Source organism: Tursiops truncatus, chromosome 14 (assembly GCF_011762595.2).
Source record: "Tursiops truncatus isolate mTurTru1 chromosome 14, mTurTru1.mat.Y, whole genome shotgun sequence".
In the NCBI taxonomy this organism is placed as follows: Eukaryota; Metazoa; Chordata; class Mammalia; order Artiodactyla; family Delphinidae; genus Tursiops; species Tursiops truncatus.
In genome coordinates, this window is record NC_047047.1 from 35891891 (window position 1) to 35914398 (window position 22508).

Here is a 22508-nt window from a genome sequence, read left to right on the forward strand (position 1 = left end):
TGTTTTCTGAATAGAAACAAAATATTATCTAGAAATTAGAGTCTGAATCATCTTCATTTGAATATATGTTTATTTTAGAATGCAGCACTAACAGCATGATGATGAACTGTCACAAATCTGTACCAGGAAGCACACAATCTTTAAAGTGTGTTGTTTTTCCACAAGTAATTTAAGTATAGCATTATTTTATTTGGTGCTAGAATCAAAGACGACATTTAGATTCTTCAGCTTTGGGACACTTAGTAACATGGAAATGATTGTCTAGTCAGGCAGAGGCAAGAAATTCAAACGCAGTTTCTTTTTCTTCTGCCAGTTCCTTTGCAGTAAGATCCATCTTCTCACGTGAGAAATCATTAATAGGGAGACCTTCAACAACCTTCCAGGTCTTATCCTGTTTGAAAATAATTGCAAATAAGAGATTTATAATTTTTTTTTAAGATTTTTTTGATGTGGACCACTTTTAAAGTCTTTATTGAATTTGTTACAATATTGCTTCTATTTTATGCTTTGGTTTTATGGTCGTGAGGCATGTGGGATCTTAGCTCCCCGAGCAGGGATCCAATCCACACCCCCTGCACTGGAAGGTGATGTCTTAACCACTGAACCACCAAGGAAGTCCCAAGAGATTTATCATTAAACTAGAATTGATGTTCCAGCAAGCAACAACTTAGTTTGAACTTAATCTAGAGAAGTATGTTTTAAAGTGTGATTCTAAAGAAGCAAATCAAAATCCAGATCTTAACAGATAATTCTGATGAAAACAACACTTGAATCTGAAACTCATTGAATCTAGAAAAAAATCTTTAAACGAGGCTTTAATCAGCAAACATAAAAAAGACTGACTTTAGTACAGTTATAATACAGAGTAACAATACTTAGAACCATTGCTTCATTTAGAAGTAATAGAATATTTGTAGATATCCAATATTAGAAGCATAATATAACAAAATGTGTCTAGTGGGGAGAGTTGCAACTTGCCTTCCAGATTAATTTCAACATTTTAGTGACCTGAAGTTGTGCTTCACATGATTTTAAAGCTGAGAAAAATGTCTAATTTAGTAAAGGAACAACTTTCTAGACTAAATTATACCATTACTAATAAAAACACACAACTGCTTTCCCAGTAGAGGACAGAGGAAAATAACCCAAAATACCTTACCTTGATTGTAACAGGGAATGAGTAAAGCAGATCATCAGGAATACCGTAGGAGTTACCATCAGAGATGATGCCCATGGAAACAAACTCTCCCTGAAAATAACAAATAACAATGTTTTACATTCTCATGGTGCTAAGGGATTCTGCTTCCCACTAGCTATCTATTTTACATTTGGTAGTGTATATATGTCAATGCCACTCTCTCAGTTCATCCCAACTTACGCTTCCCCCTCCCCATGTCCTCAAGTCCATTCTCTACGTCTGCATCTTTATTCCTGTCCTGCCCCTAGGTTCTTCAGAACCATTTTTTTTTTAGATTCCATATATATGTGTTAGTATATGGTATTTGTTCTCTTTCTGACTTACTTCACTCTGTATGACAGACTCTAGGTCCATCCACCTCACTACAAATAATTCAATTTTGTTTCTTTTTATGGCTGAGTAATATTCCATTGTACATATGTGCTACATCTTCTTTATCCATTCATCCGTTGATGGACACTTAGGTTGCTTCCATGTCCTAGCTATTGTAAATAGAGCTGCGATGAAAATTGTGATACATGACTCTTTTTAAATTATGGTTTTCTCAGGGTATATGCCCAGTAGTGGGATTGCTGGATCGTATGGTAGTTCTATTTTTAGTTTTTTAAGGATCCTCCATACTGTTCTCCATAGTGGCTGTATCAATTTACATTCCCACCAACAGTGCAAGAGGGTTCCCTTTTCTCCACACCCTTTCCAGCATTTATTGTTTGTAGGTTTTTTGATGATGGCTATTCTGACTGGTGTGAGGTGATACCTCATTGTAGTTTTGATTTGCATTTCTCTAATTATTAGTGAGGTTGAGCATTCATTCATGTGTTTGTTGGCAATCTGTATATCTTCTCTGGAGAAATGTCTAGTTAGGTCTTCTGCCCATTTTTGGATTGGGTTGTTTGTTTTTTTTGATATTGAGCTGCATGAGCTGCTTGTATATTTTGGAGGTTAATCCTTTGTTAGTTGCTTCTTTTGTAAATATTTTCTCCCATTCTGAGGGTTGTCTTTTCGTCTTGTTTATGGTTTCCTTTGCCGTGCAAAATATTTTTAAATTTGTTTATTTTTGTTTTTATTTCCATTTCTCTAGGAGGTAGATCAAAAAGGATCTTGCTGTGATTTATGTCACAGAGTGTTCTGCCTATGTTTTCCTCTAAAAGTTTTAGGCCCAATATAGGTTTTAAGAAGGAAAAAAAGTCACTTCTACCATGTGTGCTAGCTGCTTTCCATATTTCATCCCATCACCCTTACAATGCTGTGAGTTAGATGCCATGTAAAAGATGATAAAACAGCTCAGAAAGGTTATGCAACTTTCCCAAGGTTACTCAGCTAGTCAGCAGCTGAGGTGGAATATGAACCTAACTGGCCTGACTGCACGGCTATGTGTGTTTTTTTTTTTTTTTAACATTATAGCATTAAACGACAAAAATAAAAGAGTGGCCTGTGCAGTTCACTGAATTCTCACCTCTGGGGTTCCAAACCAGATGTCTCTGACGTGGTCACAGATGGCTTTTGCAGCAGACATTGCACTGGACAGTTTTCGAGCCTTGATGACAGCAGCACCGCGCTGCTGCACAGTCTGGGTAGGGCAGGCAGAGACAGCAGTGTTATTCCTGGGGTGAAAGGCTGAAACCATAGCTTAATGTGTCCCCTCCAAAATCACTCAATTACCCCATGTTGACCTTACTAACCTATTTCACTTAGAAGCACCAGTCTTCCTGAAAAGTGAAAACTATATACCTGCACAGAAAGTTTTACCACAGTTCATACAAAGAAACAGATCTCTATAAGATAGCCGGATGACTAGAGGGTATCTAGTTTTTCCCACTTTAACAATCAATCTTGACTGCTACACAATAGATCAGATTGGATTATGACTGCCTTAGTATGACCCCCAAAGAAAATATGCACTCATCAAAGGCCTGCTGTCCTTGAGTTTCCTCCCACCACCCCTTGGGGACACACTCAGGTCAGTAATGTGGTGTGTCTCTCAAGAGTTCTTAATGCTTGGCTGTGAAGAGAGCCCCCGGATTTTTCTCACTGTGATGAATTCTCCCTTGAGCCAGCTGTCATCTTTCAGAGCTTCATAAACACCAACTTCCTTTCCTTGCAGTTTCACCTTGGCATGGTTGACATCTGGATACTGAGTTGAGGAATGGTTTCCCCAGATGATGACATTCTTTACATCATCAGAAATCACACCAAGTTTAAGAGCAATCTAGTTCAATAGAAAACAAATATATTACTCTGACAAATTTTTTTTTTAAATTTCAAATTGTGACCCGTTTGACAAATGTCCTTAAGATAAAAAGCCTCTGGGGCTTCCCTGGTGGCGCAGTGGTTGAGAGTCCGCCTGCCGATGCAGGGGACATGGGTTCGTGCCCTGGTCTGGGAAGATCCCACATGCCGTGGAGGGCTGGGCCCGTGAGCCACGGCTGCTGAGCCTGCGCGTCCGGAGCCTGTGCTCTGCAACGGGAGAGGCCACCGCAGCGAGAGGCCCGCGTACCGCCAAAAAAAAAATATAAAAATATATATAATACTAAAATTGTAACAGAAGTAACAATCTCTAGCTGTAGGTTCAGAAAGCACTTCAGGATCCTGCATGCCTTGTAGTCACATGAACATCAATTATGTTTTATAGTACAGTGGTACCAGAAGGGTTAAAGTTATGTTTTGAAAGATCTAAATAAAATCAGCTTGCTTACTTTGTTAATCACTTGATAAGGTAATGTGAGGAAAAGAAATTATGGTTAGTTGGATGTATACAGGCATACCTCCTCTTACTGTGCTTCACTTTATTGCACTTCACAGATACTGTGTTTTTGCAAATTGAAGGTTTGTGGCAACCTTGTGTTGAGCAAGTCTACCAGCACCACTTTTCCAACAGCATTTGCTCACTTCATGTCTCTGTGTCACATTTTGGTAATTTTCACAGTATTTCAAACTTTTTCATTATTATTATATTTGTTATGGTGATCTATGATCAATGACCCTTGATGTTACTATTGTAATTGTTTTGGGGTGCCATGAACCCTGCTCACATATAACAGTGAACTTATCAATAAACGTTGTGTGTGTTCTGACGGCTCCACCGTCTAGCTGTTCCCCTTTCTTTCTCCCTCTCCTTTGAGTCTCCCTATTCCCTGAGACACAAACAATACTAAATTTAGGCCAATTAACAACCCGACAGTGGCCTCTAAGTCTTCAAATGAATGGAAGAGTTGCACATCCCTCACTTTAAATCAAAAGCTAGAAATAATTAAGTTTAGTGAGGAAGGCTGAAAGCAAGATAAGCTGAAAGCTAGGCCAAACAGCCAAGTTGTGAATGCAAAGGAAAAGTTCTTAAAAGAAATAAAAAGTGCTACTCCAGTGAACACACGAATGATAAGAAAGTGAAACAGCCTTATTGCTGATATGGAGAAAGTTTTAATGGTCCGGATAGACGATCAAACCAGCCACAATGATCAAACCAGCCATAACATTCCCTTAAGCCAAAGCCTAATCCAGAGCAAGACTCTAACTCCCTTCAATTCTGTGAAGGTTGAGAGAGGTGAGGAAGCTACAGAAGAAAAGTTTGAAGCCAGCAGAAGTTGGTTCATGAGGTTTAAGGAGAGATACTGTCTTCACAACATAAAAGAGCAAGGTGAAGCAGCAAGTGCTGATATAGAGGCTGCAGCAAGTTATGCAGAAGATCTAGCTAAGATAATTAATGAAGGTGGCTACACCAAGTAACAGATTTTCAATGTAGATAACAGCCTTCTGTTGGAAGAAGATGTCATCTAGGATCTTCAGAGCTATGGGGGAGAAGTCAATGCCTGGCTTCAAGGCTTCAAAGCTTCAAAGGACAGGCTGACTCTCTTGTTAGGGGCTAATGCAGCTGGTGACTTTTAGCTGAAGCCAAGGCTCACTTACCATTCTGAGAATTCTAGGGCCGTTAAGAATTCTGCTAAATCTACTCTGCCTGAGTTCCATCAATGGCACAACAAACCCTGGATGACACCATATCTGTTGACAACATGGTTTGCTGAATATTTTAAACCTGTTGAAATATTCACTGTTGACTCAGTCAACAGTGCTCAGAAACAAACATTCCCTTCAAAATATTACTGCTCATTGACCATGCACCTGGTCACCAAGAGCTCTGGTGGATAATGTGCCTGCTAACACATCCATTCTTCAGCCCATGGACCAAGGACTCATTTTGACTTTCAAGTCTTATGATTTAAGAAATACACTGCATAAAGCTATAGCTTCCAGAGATAGTGATTCCTCTTATGGATCTGGGCAAAGTCAATTGAAAACCTTCTGGAAAGGATTCATCATTTGAGATGCCATTAAGAACATCTGTGATTCCTGGGAAGAGGGCAAACTGCCAACATTCATTGGAGGAAGTAACTGCAGATATGGTGGAAATAGCAAGAGAACTAGAACTAGAAGTGGAGCTTGAATATGGGACTGAATTGCTGCAATCTCATGATAAAACTTTAATGCATGAGGAGTTGCTTCTTACGATGAGTGAAGAAAGTAGTTTCTTGAGATGGAAACTACTCCCAGTGAAGATGCCGTGAAGATTGTTGAAATGACAAGAAAGGATTTAGAATATTATATAAACTTAGTTGATAAAGCAGTGGCAGGGTTTGAGGGGTTTAACTCCCAATTTTGAAATTAGTTCTACTCTGGGTAAGATGCTATCACACAGCATTGTATGCTACAGAGAAATCATTTGTGAAAGGAAGAGTCAATCAATATGGTGAACTTCACTGTGGTCTTATTTTAAGAAATTGCCACAGGCACCCCAGCCTTCAGCAACCACCACCCTGATCAGTCAACAGCATCACCATGGAGGCAAGACCCCCCCGCCAGGTCAGCAAAAAGATTAGGACTTGCTGAAGGCTCAGATGATGGTTAGCATTTGTTTTTCTTTTAGCAATAAAGCCTTTTAAAATTAAGGTATGTATATATTTTTTAGACATAATGCTATTGCATACTTAATAGACTACAGTACAAATACAACTTTTATATGCACTGGGAAACCAAAAAATTCATTGACTTGCTTTATTCTGATATTTGCTTTATTGCAGTAGTCTGGAGCCAAGCCCACAATATCTCTAATGTATGCCTGTAATTTGTTCCTAATTAGATAGCAGAACTTATAATGATCTAGAAGAGAAGGTTTTGGAAAAAAAATTTAAAAAGCTGATGTATTAGGGTGACATTGTGAGTGACTTTTCTTTCCTTTATGTTAAAGTAAGAATGAGAGAAAAAAATAGTTGTACCAGAATCCACAGCTTTTGCACACATAAATAACAGCAGCACTGCATCAAAGCTCTGGTTGTGTATTCACCATACAGCAAAGGGAATACACTCTGATATTTTAAAGAAATTTTAAAAACAAGGATACCAATAGCCCCAAACTGGAAACAGCTCAAAAGTCCTTCAAGAATGGTTAAACAAAGTATGACTATTAGCATAACTGACACCATCTCAGGCCCTTACAGTCTCTTCTATCCTTTAAAACTGACCTGTGAAGTGAATCACATCAAGGGCTTTGTAGTTAATAGATACTGTTCAATAAATATGAGGACCAGGTAGCCTCTATGCTCTGCTGGTCCCCAAACAATGATGAAAACCTTCCTGGACATATTCCTGGCGCCCACAAGACTAGTTATCCATTCATAAATCTTAACTTAGAAATGCATGTCCTGTTTCAAAGCACCTACCCCCATACCCTATAGAATCGTCCCCGTGGTCCCTCTGCGGTATGAAGTGCAGCTGCAAATGCTTCCGGATCACTGTCCACCTGATCCTGATCCCACCCTATGAGTAAGTCACCCTATAATAAACTGATCCATTGGTTATATGGAGCTGCCTGCCTCATTTTAAGGTCTCAAAAATACCTTCTCAGTTTGGTGGGCACTTTTTGTTCCCTCTGTCCTCCAACACCAACTGTGGTACATTCATACAATTAAATAAATAAATGGAATAACAATAAAAAGGAATGAACTACTGATACATGTAACAACTTGGATGGATATTAAAGGCATTAAACTCAGTGGAAAAAAAAAAACCACAGTGTCAAAAGGTTACTTACTGCACAATTCTATTTTTAAAACATTCTCGAAATGACCAAAGTACAGAGTTGGAGAACAGACAAATGGTTGTCAGAGTTTAGGAAAGGAGAGGGAGTGTGTAACTACAAAGAGGCAACATGAATAGGACTTCTTTTGTGGGTGATGGTACAGTTCTGTTTCTTGAAACTATGGTGGTTATAGTAATCTATATATATGATTAAATGTCATAGGATCATCCATAAAGACACAAAAACTGCAGAAATCTGAGTAAAGCTAGTTAACAGTGTTGTGTGTAGTTTAGTCAATTTCCTAGTTTTCATAATTCTCTATAGTTATGTAAGATGTCACCACTGGGGGAAGTGGGTGATGGGTACATGGAATTCTCTGTACTATTTCTGCAACTTCTTCTAAGTCTATAATTATTCCAAATTAAAGAGTAAAAAATAAAATGACAACCAACCAACCAAAAGGAATGAAGATTAAAAAAGCCATTACCTAAAATGTTTGCAATGCCTTGACTCATCTTCACGGTAATTTATTCAGTCAAGTAAGAAGCAAGTTGTGCTTACTTTCACTGACCCTTAAAATAAGTCGAGACTCATTTCTTAAGTCCTCAAATAGATTTAAAAAATAACTTAAAATTCTTTGTTCCTGACATTTAAAATCACTTCTGATCTAAACCCTGCTTCATTTAGAGTTCTGCAAGTATTAGGACTATTAACTACCATATCAGTCTTCACAAATTATTTGGATGGTTGGTTTCTGGGGTACCCAGCTACTGATCTGCTTAGTGGTTGGGGTAGAGTGGTGTGCTGTGCAATGAGTACCATTTTCTGTGTGTGCCATGACCTGAAAGGACTTGCAAAGAACTGTCCTCACTTATATTTAGCTGGCTTCATTGAGAAAAAGGAATATTTATACTGGGGTAAGTGAGCCAAGATGTATATTATCAAAAACTTAGAAACCATAACTCTGCTGAATGTCAGTTTCAGCTGCTCCAAAGTAGGGTGAGGACAAACTGCCTGCAGGCCTATCCTCCCTACAGGAGGCTCCCCTTACTTCCTGTGTCCTATTGGCCACGTCCTCTTATTCTTTAGATCTCCTGAGCTAATCCACTTCTGTCTGGATAGCAAAGGCCAGTACTTTGCACCCAGAGTTTCTGAGAATATCATGCATGTCAGAGCTAGTCTAAACTACCATGTACCCAGGCTAGCAGTTCTTTGCTCCTTCAGACACTTTCACGTCTGTCACACAGATCTGTTAAAACAGTTTTTGATTCATTCTCCAGCTCTAGTAATTTTCTTATCTCTGATACCACCAAACTGGTTTCATTGCCAAATTACCTGGTCAGCAGACAACATACGTAGCTCTGGTCTGCAAATACACAGGGGATTTCTGCAGGTGATAAACAGTCACTAGGTAGCTAGGAGCTCTGATTTGCAAACTAAATTATGTAAGACTAGTATCCATTCATGTAAGAAAAATTAATCTTTGGGTTTGTTACTTTTCTCACTGGATTAATAGCCTCTATAGGAGGAGGAAACTTCTAACAGCATTCACTGTACCAGACTGGCATGCTGGAACACGTGCCAAAGTCAAAGTACGATGAGATGGCTCCTTCTTTCCTCACTCAGACTTTCACCCCGCAAGGAAAACTGTTGCAGGCACTGGGACAAAGTATTATTTAGCTGTACTTCTGGAAGCAGAATTTTCCAATGCCTGCCTCCACCAAGGCCTCAGGTCAAACAGCAAAAATGGAAATTTGTCGGTGTCATCATTTTACCTCTTTTTTCCTGTTGTAACTAAGTGAATTGCCATCTGGTAATCCAGAGTCCACAGATGCAACAACTATGATGATCATCTTTTCCTTCATAACTGTTCTACAGTATCCCAATCTCCTGCCTCCAGGCATTCAAACAAACTCCCATTTCTTCTCAGCCCCTGGACACTGGCTAAATAACAAGGAAAAAGACACAGCTCACAGCCCAAAGCCTCTGAGGAAATATTTGCAATTTAAGCTTGTTATCCAAAGACCTTCTAAATTAACTGAGAGATTTCTGAGGTGTGACTCTTCTCAAACCTTGGTTATATCTCTCTTAATCATCATCATCATTATCAATAATAACTAGAGCAGCCAACCTTTACTGAGTTTTTACTATGTGACAGGCACCAGGATAAGGTCTTAACATAGATCTTATCTCAGTTGGTTCACATAACTACCATCTGAGGTAGATTCAATTATTATCCCATTTTATAGCTTGAATATACTTTCTCAGGGTCACAGAGCTAGTGAATGGATTAGGTCACTTGATCCCATTTTGTAAGAACACACATGAGGGTCTGGAGTCAGGCAGACCCTTTTACTGACTCCGTCATTTACTAGCTGTGTGACTTTGAGCAGGTTCCCTGACCTTTCTGGGCTTCACATTTCTTATCTGTAAAACAGTAATAATAACAGATATCTCATATGGCTACTATGAGAAGTAAATGACAAGTCAGATATAAAGCATTCAGCTTAGTGTAGAAACTTAAATGTAAATACTTTTCTCCTTCACTGGGCCCTCCAGAGCTGAAAGCTCTTAGTTTAAAGCAGTGGTTTTGTTAGCCAGACAGTAATAAGGAAGGTATGGGGTTAAACTAGAGGATGTCATGTCTTGCAGGAGTAGAATACTGGGCAATAAGAGAAACTGTAACATGCACTAGACAAGCTTAGGTTAAGAAATAGAGTGTGAATTTAAGAACCCTTCTGTTCTAAGGAGATTGGGAGAAAGGTGAACTATGACCTCCTAGGTCTTCAATGTGGAAACAAAGAATAGGTCTCAGTAATTAATGATTTTAGAAAGAACAAAGAATGTAAGAACAAACAACTGTTATTAGGCATGAGAAGTAACCACAGCAAAGATAACAAATCAGTTATAAAGACTCCCTGTTCTGTCCTGTTTGGAAGGTAAAGATCAGCCTGATACACATTCTTGAGCTGTTTTGCAGTGTCCAAAACCCCTCAAGCACTCAGGCACCAGATTAACTGGAGCCTAAGGAATGAGCCTTTGCTGACCCCTGTGATTTCACTCAACTAGGCACCTGGATTTTGTCAACCTAGGGTGACCTTTGCCTCATTTTAATGCTAAAATCTCCACCCCAAGGGCTGGAATTTCTGCCATTTTTGAACATGCAAGGCATGTATGTTTGAGCATGTTGTTGTACTGCACAAGTGCATCTAGAACTCCACCTTTACATTGAAGATTACACTCACCCTTTCATGAATATACATGTACCCTTAGCTTAAAATGTCCCTGATCTGGCTATTTGGAAAGACAGTGCTTTGAGAGCTATCTACCTGTTTCCTTACTTGTCACAAGGAATAAACACTTCTGCTTTGACTGAAAGTACTTGGTATGATCATTGGCGATGCACCCCAAGTGATGGACCCACTGAATCTGGTAACAGTTTTTCAACTTAGACCTCACACCATCATTTGGTAAAAATAGTTTTCTTGAAACTCAATAATGTTGTCTTCTCTAGAAGAAAAAGAACTAAATTCATAGACCTATCTAGAAGATGAGCTATGGATAAGGAGGATGGCCAGAAAGGCTCTAGGGAAAAGGAAAGAGGTTATGTCCAAGAACTAGAACTTTGTCATGACATCTAAGGGCACTGGGATTGTCTAGATCTGAGAAAGCCTAGGAAATAGCACAGATGAGTGGCATGGCCTCTAATTAAAAAAAAGCTATTGTTAATACCCTGGTCACTGACTGCTTAGCATATTTATCTAAGGCTCCAAGGGATAAGGAAACTGGATAACAATTGAAATTTAGCTACTAGGTAGTGAAAACTAAGAAATTTTATGGAAACATGTAGAGTATGAGGATATAAAAATGAAAATGAAATTAAATATAAAATTAAAATCAAGCTCGCATGCTTAGCAGTAGGGAAAAAAGCAGAACCACATATAATACACAAAGCTCAAGTTTTTCTATTATAATCTCCTATACATCTGACAAAAATAATTTGTGTGCCGTCATATGAATTATCTATGCTTATGACTAATTTTTAACCACTGTACTAAGAGGACATTAGCAATGATATGTAATTAAAGTTAGGAAATGAAATATAGTTGAGAAAATTAAGTACAAAGTTCAGCTACTTTAAGAGATAGATTTAAAGATGTCCTAACAAATTGGAATAGCTTCCTACTAAAACAAAACAACAAGAAAAAAGCACAAACTATGATTCAGCTACTTTAAAAGTGAGAGAAAAAGGGTTTAAAGTTGAACATTCATAAGATTTGAAAACGCATCTTTCTTACCTGAGCTTTAGCTCGGTTGTGATCCAAACGAGTCAAGCAACTGAAGTTCTCCTTGGGGATGGACGGTGCCGACTTGGAGGCAGTCAGGCAGTTGGTATTGGCCGGGTTTCCCACCACGATAACCTAGGATGTAGGCGAGGCACAGGAGAGCTACAGACCATAACTGATTAACTAAACCAACTTAGAATATGACTCACATGTAACACATAGCCTTCGTACCAAGTTTGTGTAAGCTAAATATGTATAGTTATTATTGCAGTTTCTAGTTTCTAGTAGGTTTCTATCCTCCGTTCTAATAACTTTTCCCCCTTGTTAGCATTTGGTGCGACTACTAAAAACATTTACTAAAACCACCGTTATGTACACAAGTCATTTTGTTTTCTGCCAAAACAGAGACAGCATTTATCTAGTTGCCATAAAAAACTAGTAATCTAGGGCTCTATCTCAGAGTTCTATTCAATCATAAAAGTTTTCCTTCTTATAAAAGTAGTCCAAGAAAGAAATTCTACTTGAGAAGTTTACTTTAGGACAATGATTTGCCCTGATGAATGAAAAGTGTTTCTCAGTTTTGCCTAATCCTAAGAACTAACTGGGTTAGTTGCTAAAATACCAGGTCCCACCATTTCACACCCATTGAATCAACCTGTAGGAGAAAGCACTTCAGGCTTTTTTCTTTTTTTTTTGGAAGGGGTAGGTATAGGATGCCGTAAATTACAATACAGCATAGGAAAATGTATACATGAACATGTTTTACAAGTCTTAAAAATCTTTAATAAAATGATAAAAAAACTTACTGTGAAATATCAAACTTACAGAAAAGCTGTAAGCATATTACAAAGACTAACTCCCACATTACTTGTACCCAGATTCTCCAATTTGCCCCATCTCTTTCACTTTCTGTGCACGTGCAAATGCGCGCGCACACACACACACACACACACACACACACACACTGCCCTTAGTCTTTTTTTTTGGCCTATTTGAGAGCAAGCTGTAGATATGATACTCCGCTATCCCTAACTACTCCACTGTCGGTGTATATTTCCCCCAAGAAAGACACTTTTGGCTAAGAGGCAATTACTATGCAAGCAGTACTACAACTCCAAGCAACCTTGTAATTTTTTTACTAAGAGACCTGGGGATTTCTACCCAACTCATTTCTATTATTTTCTGTTAATGACTACAGAAAATAAAAGTTAACTATTTGAAATAAAGTCTGCAGAAAGCAAAAATTCAGGTGTCTATGAAGTATTATAAAAGATAGAACATTATAAATGGCAACATTAAAAAACCTTATGAAATTTTCTTTTACCTTTGTTTGAATTCAGAATTGGGTGGAAGAAGTGTATCAAAACCAGAAAAATCTCTAACTAGCAAGCCCTTTTGCTATGACAGTTAAGTTCTAGGTAACTGATACTTAATTGGTAAAAAGAGGCTTTACTGTAATAATAACACAAATTTAGAAACCAAAATAAATAGGTTGAACACAAAGAGACAGAATAGGAAGTCATACTGACTCAGCTCCTCAAGAGACAAACATATCGAAATTCCTCTGGACTTGAGAAAAAGTGAGCATTCAGAAGCCCCTACCTCCTGTGACTAAAAACAGACACAGCTTATAGCCATCTCCCTTCACAATCACAAACACAAATCCAAATGTCTGAACAAATAGTTCCACACAGCTAAAAGGCACCAGAAAGTTCTGTGCCTTCTCTATAGGTTTACAAACTAATATTAAATCTCCATGTCATGGTAATAGGCAGAATATTTTTGAGCCCCTCAGAATACAGATTTCTACACTATATGAACAAAACCTAGAAAGGGAGGCCTAATGGAGCAAAACTCTGTATCTGTATTTACTGACCATCGCACAGAACTGGGGAAAAAAAAAAGGCAAATACTTTCATTTTCACTTAAATGTTGAAAGCAGAAGTTTCAAATGCTGAAAATAAAAAACCCAATAAAAGACTGCATTGGTCACCTTAACTGACTTCTTGGCATATTTGTCCAAGGCTGCACCCTGGCATTTGAAGATTTTCACATTTGCTTTGAGTAAATCTTTCCTCTCCATGCCATCCCTTCTTGGCATGGAGCCCACAAGAATGGCCACATCCAGGTCTTTGAAGGCAATCTCTTCTTTATCTGTTGCGATGACATCTGTGAACATGGCAATAAATATGCAGAGCTACTTAAACGCCAAAGTCTGAGGTTTTCTTTTTCATACTGAATCTACCCAGTAACTCTTTCACTTTGTAGCAAATGTTTACTTTTACAAATCACATTGATCAAAGTTTTAGGGGCCTAAAAAAAGAAAGGCAATATATTAATTCAACAACCATAACATCAGCAGAAATGTCAATACATTTGTTTTGCTTTTCCTATTTCAATAATTATCTTAATTTCAAAACTATATAGCTTTTATCTTTTATAATGATGCAAGGTAACTTTCAGGGCAACATTAATTATTCACATTAATTACCACAGATAACACAAAAGAGAAACTAATTCACCTAACTTTTAAGTTATAATTACTTTAATTCTAAGATATCAATCAAATTAAAACAATGCTTATTGAGAAGTTTTTGCAAGGAATAACACTAAGAGATTTCTTTTGTCAAATTTAAACACTTTACACATGAAGACAATGAGGCTTAAAGAGATTAATTAGCTGCCTATCAAAAAGGAGTGGGGCTATAAGTCAAGATTGGTCCAGATTTCAACCACTATGCTGCAGTGTCAGTCCAATACACCACCTGCTTTTTGATTGAAGAACATACAGTTGACCCTTGAATAACACAGGTTTGAACTGTGCAGGACCAGTTATATGTGGATTTTTTTCCCACAGTAAATACTATAGTACTGTACAATCTGAGGTTGATTGAACCTGTGGATACAGAGGATCCGTGAACAGAGGGCCAACTATAAATTGTACTTGGATTTTCCACTGCAGGGAAGATTGGCACCACTAAGCCCTGAGTTGTTGAAGCGTCAGCTATATATCATGGCTTTCTTTTGGTGACTGTATTAAAAAGGCCATGTGCTATAGACTGAATGTTTGTGTCCATATAAAATTCATATGTTGAAACCTAATTCCCAGTGTGATAGTATTAGGAAGTAGGCCCTTTGGGAAGTGATTAGGTCATGAGGGGGAGCCCTCATGAATTGGGATTAGTGCCCTTATAGAAGAGGCCTCGGAGAGCTCCCTCATCCCTTTTGCCATGTGAGGACACACTGAGAAGATGGCTGTCTGTGAACCAGGAATTGGGCTCTCACCAGACACACAATCTATTGGCTCTTTGATTTCTGACTTCCCAGCCTCCAGAACTGTAAGAAGTAATTTCTTTTGTTTATAAACCACTCAGTCTATAGTATTTTTGTTATAGCAGCCCAAAGGTACTAAGACAATCAGGGTACAGTGTTGTCACTGATAAATTTTTAGACCAGGAACTTGTGTCAGTCAGGCTTCTGTAAGTCCCCAAATAGGTATACATAAGAGCACCAGCTGGAGAAAAAATATCCATCTTCTTCCCAGCCATGCACCCTTATCTGCTGAACCGTCCCTTCCCATCATATTCACAGCTGACCAAGGACAAGCCAACTGTAACCTGGGCCCACTAGAGAGAGCAGAGAGAACTCTGTAGAGAAGGGAATAAAAATGGAAAAAGCAACAGAGGAGGTTGATTTGGAAACAGTGCGTGAGGAAAGGGAGCCAGCAGAATAGCTTGGACAGGGTAATGCATTCTCTTACATAACTAAGCAACCAAATGATTGAGATGGCAGAGTACCCCTTCTACTAAATGTTTATTGAACAGATATATGAATTCTGAGCATTGTTTCTCTTGGGCGTGTTTACATTTTTGATTTGTGCAATCCTCTTTGAGAGTATTATTAATTAATCTTTACTCTCCCTCCCCCCAAAAAAGATGATGAAAGTATAGCTAAAGAAAAATATTCAAATTAGTTTACAACCTGACCTAATATTTTAATGGACCTTTCAACCAAATTTAGGATTTCTGTCTTACATTTGTTACTTGTTCATTGAGTCTCAAAGGCTCTTAGCAGAACTCTTTCTCAAACCATGGCTTTAGGCTTTCTCAAACCATGTAGTATAAGATTAGAACAATTTATATTATATCTTAACCTGACAACTGGCAGATGGGGTGGGACTATATATGGGGACCAACCAATTTCTAGTCCCCAAGCAGCATATGGTTCTGGAAAACATCATTTAGAGTTGAAAAAGTTCTCCATTACAGGACACTACTATTACTATTTAAATAGAATTTAAATAATAACAGTGTGGACAATCTCAGGTGGATAACCCTTGTGCAATATTATACTTAATTGGTAAAATAAATTACATATAGGCATGTTGGGAAAAAAGTATAATCTTTTATATTATACAGGTTATTTCACACTTTACCCTTATTTATTCTTGGTATATATCTTAACAAGTAGTTGTAGTTCAAAAAACAAAAACTTTTTATGAAATAATTTCTAACTGAGAGGCCAGCTAACAAAACTCTAAAATCTGTTTTTTTAAGATGTAAAATACTATAAAATCCCTTTCTCCTCCACTCCCCAACTCACCTTTCAGGAGGGGAAGGGCACAGTCTTGCAGCTCCATCAGGACACCATCCAGGACACCCATCATGGGAGTAATATCCAACAGCACGAGAATGATAGGCTGCCAAATAAATAGCAAGGACAGCATCTGTCAGTGTAGGTTATGTCACTTAGTCACAGAAAAAGTCCTTTCACAGAGTTTTTGCTAATTGGTGTGTGTATGTGTATAATTCCCATTAATTAGTCATAATTATTTTAGGAAGTCAGGTGTCTAACATCAGGTGTCCTTTAAATAGGAATGCTTATAAAACCAGCAATGGTTTGCTAAACACAGTAAGAGGAATCACCATTACTGAATTTTAAAGGAGTACATGGAAGAAATATCAAGTTGAAGTGACATGCCACACCTTGCTCTTTTTGTTGATGGCTGTATATCTAATTTCAGTTCACAGAGAGCTAAGCACAGTATCTGGCATGAAGGAAGAACTTGATATCCATGGGTGAAGAGAATGGATAAATGAATACTGTATGAAAGGATTTTAGTGTACATTAATCAGACCTGCTGGAATAGGGGAGGGGGTGCCTGCTTCAAACTGGGAAGCCTATGTGCCTGTCCAACTCTTTTGGGTCTTAAGACCATTTATGAACAAGAAAGTGCTGATTCAGCAACTTTCTCTCCCACGTGACTCTCCCTAACAGTTACTGTCATTATGATACCTGCTGGCTGCACCAAGTCAACTGAACAGTAGGAGGAATAGTTCTAATTTGCAAAGCATTTTCAATGCCCAGAGAGGTGCATATAAATAAGCTACCAGATTCCACTTATAGCCATGTGCCTAATACATTCGTTGGGATTATCCATTCCTTTACCATTTAAACATTTCTTTGCAACTAAATACAGGGTTTCATTGAAAATGTTCTTACTTTTACTTAAGATTTACAGACACTTGCCCCTACCTGGTCTTTACCGAAGACAGATCCATTTCCAATACTGTATAGCAGTGAATAAGCAATTTGACCAGCTGCTCCAGTCACAAGGACTCGGATTGGTTCAGACTGTAATGAAAGAGACCCATTAACACCTTATTAAAAAACGCTATTTTACCCTAAAGATATTCAGAATTTTCTCTATAATAAGACAACCACATACTTTAAAAGCTAATGTAAAATTTTAAAGACTCTTCGCATCTGGCTTAGTAGAAGACGTTTATCCCAGACTTGTCCCAGTAAACACAGCATGCACAAAGCAACTAAGCAACTTCTGGAACATGTGTCCTTTGGCTGCATATTTATTTGGTGTTATTTAACTCTCCCTGCTGTCTTGGATTTACTTACAAAATCTTATCCATCTTTTTTAGGATATTTTACCACTAAAATAGGCCTAACGATGTTGATGTGCATTATGTGAGGATATAAACCCTGGCGGCCACTAGAACCTTACAAATCCTCTTATGCAAATCCCCCACTCCCTTCTGCTGAAAAGAACCCTTCACACCAGGAAGAGGAATAATAGCGGTTACAAATTTCCATTTAGAAGGAGCCAGAAAGTTTTTATAAAACTATTAATCGTGATTCAACTTAACTACTTGGAGGAAGAAAAAATAAGCTTATATTTATTTAAGGAGAAAGAAAAATGAAAAAATGTTAATATCTGGATTGTAAAAAATTCTAGCATTAATTAATAAATAACAGTAGCAACGTGTGGTAACAGTTGACAACCTGATTTTAAGGGAAAATTAATATTAAAGGGGAGGAAGGGGAAAAAGTACAAAGAACATATTAGTTATAATAGATGGAAGTCATCTTACAGACCCTGAATAAAATATGAACATATGGACAAAAAATATATATAACTAATTCAAAGTGATGACCCTGAGTCATTAAAAATAAGTTAAATTAAGCTCAGAGAATTAAAAAGATAGAAACATTTCTATTAAAAAGAGCTGAACAAAAATGCCTGGAAACTTAATGGGTAAGTTTAATTAGATGGAAAAATTCAATCAAGGGAATTGTTCCTTTCTCTGACAATACTGGGTAAATGTACTTCCACTTTGTGTCACCTCTATAGTTACCCACACTAGAGAAGTGGCTGAAGTGACTGGGGATAGAGGATTAGATTTCTTTATATTTAGAATTCCCTCTTAGAGAGGGGTCATGCTTCTAGGATAGGAGACTATGACCTGAAGGTTCCTTCTAACCTTCAAACCCTAACCTCTGGAGGTCAGCAGCACTTAGCAATCTGGTACCCATAGAATTCAGAGGAAGAAAAGTCTCAGGAAAGTGTCAACTGTTGTAGAGAAATGCATCTGAACACGGCAGACTATGTATGTGTTTCTTCTTCAGAGAGGTGACCAGGGTGAAAGTGGAGAAAAAGGGAAAAAACTATGGAGAGTTTCTTCCTGACCTTCTGGGTCTCTTGTCCATACTCTTCACCAACTTCCCCTTATGCTTTAATATCTCTAAATATACAAAATACGATAATTCCCCCAATAATCCAATTTTAATACAATACATATTTATGTTCCCAAATAGACTTTAGGTTTATAAAGAGCACTGTTATTGTATATATTTATTTTCTATCACATGGTCTTTACATGTTTTAAATTCTGTCATTTTCCCCTCTTTCCTTGAAGTATAGCAGGTGAGGAAAAAGAAATAGAGGAAGAAATGATTCCCCCTCCCTCTTTAGAACGCAAGCTCTTTAAGGACAGGGGCTTTGTCTACTTTATTTACTGTTGTATCCCAGGTGCCTAGAACAATGCCTGGCATGTAGTTAGAGCTCAAACATTTGCTAAAGCTCAAATATTTGCTGGATCTTGTAAAATTACTATCAAAACCTTGGAAATGTAAAAGAATTGTTTGGAAGCAAACCCAACATGCTTTAAAAATTGTTTTATTCATATATACTTGCATTGAGAAGGCTGGAAATAATGACAATAATTCCAGCTATGGTTAGCAAAATTATTTATGTCAGTAGTTCTAATGAAAGTCTTCTTTTATTACATAACTTGTACTATTTTAGGCCAGAGACTCCATTAGTGAACCATATGCAAGAAACAAGAGGATAAGCCAATTTTTTTAAAACAGGGGGCTAGAGAGGCAGTAGAGTGTGACAGTTAGAGATGGCCTCTAGAGCCACACTTTCTGGTTCAAATCCTGATTCCTCAACTCAGCTGTATGTTCTTAGGCAAGTTACTGTATTGTTTCTCCATAGTAAAATGGAGATAATAATAGCAGCTACCTGACAAATAAGGAGAGAGTTAACATACAAAGCAGTAAGAACAGTATGTAGCAAGCACTATAATTATAGGTCTCAGGTTTTTCCTCTAAGGACTCTTGTAGCCTGAGGCTGTTACTCTCCACTAGACTGTGAAACTTCCGGAGAACAGTCTGCCTCTGACTCAAATTTGCACTCCCATATAGCATTCAACAAGGATTTGTTGAATGAAGGAAAGTTAGAGTTAAGAAAAGCATAAACACATGCTACTTCAATGAAAGCAAGCTACGATAAGCAATGAGGGGAAAAGTAAACATTACTATCTGTAAAGCTTAACCTCCCAGAAAGTCAGGTAGATGGTTAGAAAAGAATAGTCAATTTTAGGCATTTATTTTAGCTACTAAAAAAATGGGTTCAAAGTACCACAGTCCCTAGTGAAGGGGTTGTGGGCAACTAATGAACAGGCACAAATTCCACCTGAGCAGTTTCCTTCTTCTCTATCACTGAGCAAATTATTTTCACAGGTAGGTGATTCCATCTTGTTAAGAGTAGTATGAAGCCCAGTGTCTGAAATGTCTGGTGATGAAACAGGAAAGAAGTGCCTATTTGGTTCTGTCTGCTCTTTGCAACGTTGCAGTAGAAAAGCAGGAGGGCAGGAGATTCCCACTGACATTTTCACAATGTTACAGTGTGAAGATAGGTTACTATTCTTTGCTTAGATATCTGGGCAGTCTGCCAAGATCCAAGGAAGGAATGTCTTTGCTCTTGGCAGGGCACTAATGACCTTCCTGCAGATGCAGGCTCTGTCTTGGGCATGTGTTCAAGTCTCAGTTGTAAAGCTTGAATTTAAGTGTTCCTTCTGTTATTCTACAGAAAGACCCATGTGTTGCTTTTTTACTTTCTCATTTATATATATTTCTGTAATATAAAAGACAAACAGTATTCAGATTCCTTCATACAGTTTATTCTTGCTTGTCATTCCCTATGGACACAAGGAAAGAATTGACTCCTTGAAAAAAACCTGATTTTAATAGCTTACAAAAGATGGCTCTTTTCTAACTCAGTGATTGTTCACACACTCTCCTGAGCAGGCAGGGAGATTGAGTCATGTGAGAATTTGCCATCAGTTTCAGCAAAATGGCAGGAAGGTTCTTCCTCATGGACATTATTTGGTGCTGGAGTGATCTTCCTGGGGTGAGGCCTGGCTTGATATACTGTGTAGAAAAACAAAGCAAGAATGGGGGCCCAGGAGCTTTCTGTGACCTTGGGAAAATCATTCGACCTCACCAGGTTATGTTTTAAGATTAGAAGAAATAATTTCCAAATTCCCTTCCAATTCTAGAACTACAATATTCTCATTGTAAAACCATCAAGTAATATAAATGCTGATACCTAGTTTAGTTTGTATTTGCAGTATGAGCTTGTATCTTCATCCAGAACCTCAGCAACTAAAAATAAATTTTCAGAATGACTTGATATGTGTCTGAATGATACAATATGGTAAAATGGAAAGTATGCGAGATCCTTGGGGGCAAACTGTTGTATGACCTTGAGCAAATCACATTCTTTTTGGGTTTCAATAAACTCAATTTTAAGATGGTCAAGATTTTTTTTTAAAAGGTTCCAACCAGTTTTAAAATTATTAAGTCTGAGGTTCTCTGATAATAAGTACCTCTGCATTCTTGCTAAGATTACTAGGTCAGGGGGCTTCCCTGGTGGCACAGCGGTTAAGAATCTGCCTGCCAATGCAGGGGACACGGGTTCGAGCCCTGGTCGGGGAAGATCCCACATGCCGCAGAGCAACTAAGCCCGTAAGGCCACAACTAAAGAAAGCCCACACACAGCAACGAAGACCCAATGCAGCCATAAATAAATTAATTAATTAAAAAAAAAAAAGATTACTAGGTCAGAAACCACTGAAACCATCATTTAAATGACTAATTATGTTATCTGACAAAATAAGTAGGAAACCTAGGTTTAACACTTACTGAGAATTAGAAGCTGTCCCCACTGGCTCCCTTATGAAGGTGGAAGAAGTAATCCCCTTGCCCTGAAAACACGTCTTTTCAGGTTCTGGAAATGTTCCAATTCCTTCAAATATTTTCCCACATTCCCCACTCATTTTAGTATTTTGAAATAACAGAGGAAAAACAGTTTCAACTACAAATACAGTACTGAAGCAATTTCTCTCAATTTGATGTCAAATGTCACCTTCAAACAGCATGCTGATTATTCCTACGTCAGTACCCTCACCAACCTCCCTTCTCCCTTTCAGCAGAGACAAGATACCCATATCTTGGTATCCAAAGCTTCATGACACGATGGTTTTATTGTGTAACATTTAAAAGTAGTGGTTCTAGAATTCCTAACACACAGATCAGTAAAAAAAAAAAAAATGCACTAATTATTTGCATAGGGGCACCGTCACTGCAACATGTCCAGGTACGACAAAAGGAGATCAATGAACAGGTTTTAAATAACATTTCGTGAAATTAGATATGGCGGAAACACTTCTCCCGAAAACGTAGATCGCAATCCCGAGCATCTGGTAAGCACTACCTTTGAAGTGAGGGCCTTCTGCTTTCAAGGGCTTTGTGACAAAAGCCCTTAAAAACACTGTGGGCTTAAGAGGAGAAAAAGAGGTTAGGGTCCAACACCCCCTCTCATTTCAAACCTTATCGTCCTTCTCAAACCCCTATACCGTGCTTTGGAGAAAATCCGCAGCTTCGTATTCTGTACCCCCAACATACAGAACGACTGAGATCGCGCCTCTCCAAGGACAGAGATGTCTCTAAAGTCCTTCTAAGAACCCCCAGCTGTAAATCAACCCCTTCCCAATTACCGGGTCCCTGCGACAGTCCCCAGATGAGTCGGGGCTTTCCAAAGGGCGCGAAGGACAATCCCTTGCACAGCCTTCCCCCAACAGTCCTTAAAACGCAAGAAACTCCACACACGGGCGCGAAGGTCGGAGGTGGGCAGCATGCAGAGGCCCACACTCACCATGACTGGGAACTGCGCAGACACTTTTCTGCACCTGCAAAAGGAGCTTCGGGAGTCCGGTCACCTCTATCGTGGAACGGACTCGGAAAAGGCGAGTGATGTTAGAAAGAAAAGGCTCGGCTCCCGGATGCGGAGGCCTCTGGGAACTGTAGTTTAAGC

At 38.4% G+C, this 22508-nt stretch overlaps 1 protein-coding gene across 2 annotated transcripts; it reads right to left on the minus strand.

Moving 5' to 3' along the window:
* Nucleotides 1-52: 52 nt before the first annotated feature.
* On the minus strand, nt 53-22503 carry MDH1 (malate dehydrogenase 1). Of its 2 annotated transcripts, none has more exons than XM_019942613.2 (9): nt 22350-22503; nt 17090-17188; nt 16157-16253; nt 13548-13723; nt 11567-11689; nt 3231-3407; nt 2655-2768; nt 1160-1249; nt 53-391 (listed from the first exon to the last, which is right to left on the minus strand). In XM_019942613.2, exons 1-9 carry the CDS (start codon nt 22350-22352, stop codon nt 266-268), a joined length of 1005 nt encoding a protein of 334 aa, XP_019798172.1. In that variant the 5' UTR covers nt 22353-22503; the 3' UTR covers nt 53-265. The 2 variants fall into 2 exon arrangements, with proteins under 2 accessions (XP_019798172.1, XP_019798173.1); XM_019942614.3 differs by lacking the exon at nt 22350-22503 and adding an exon at nt 22192-22323.
* Nucleotides 22504-22508: the final 5 nt, after the last annotated feature.

Excerpts from the sequence above, each read along its gene's own strand:
- MDH1 (XM_019942613.2), bottom strand. Across the intron at positions 2,769-3,230 it reads TCAAGGGAGAATTCATCACA|ACTGTGCAGCAGCGCGGTGC; the intron begins GTGAGAAAAATC and ends TGCCCTACCCAG. Across the intron at positions 1,250-2,654 it reads TCTGGTTTGGAACCCCAGAG|GGAGAGTTTGTTTCCATGGG; the intron begins GTGAGAATTCAG and ends TGTTATTTTCAG.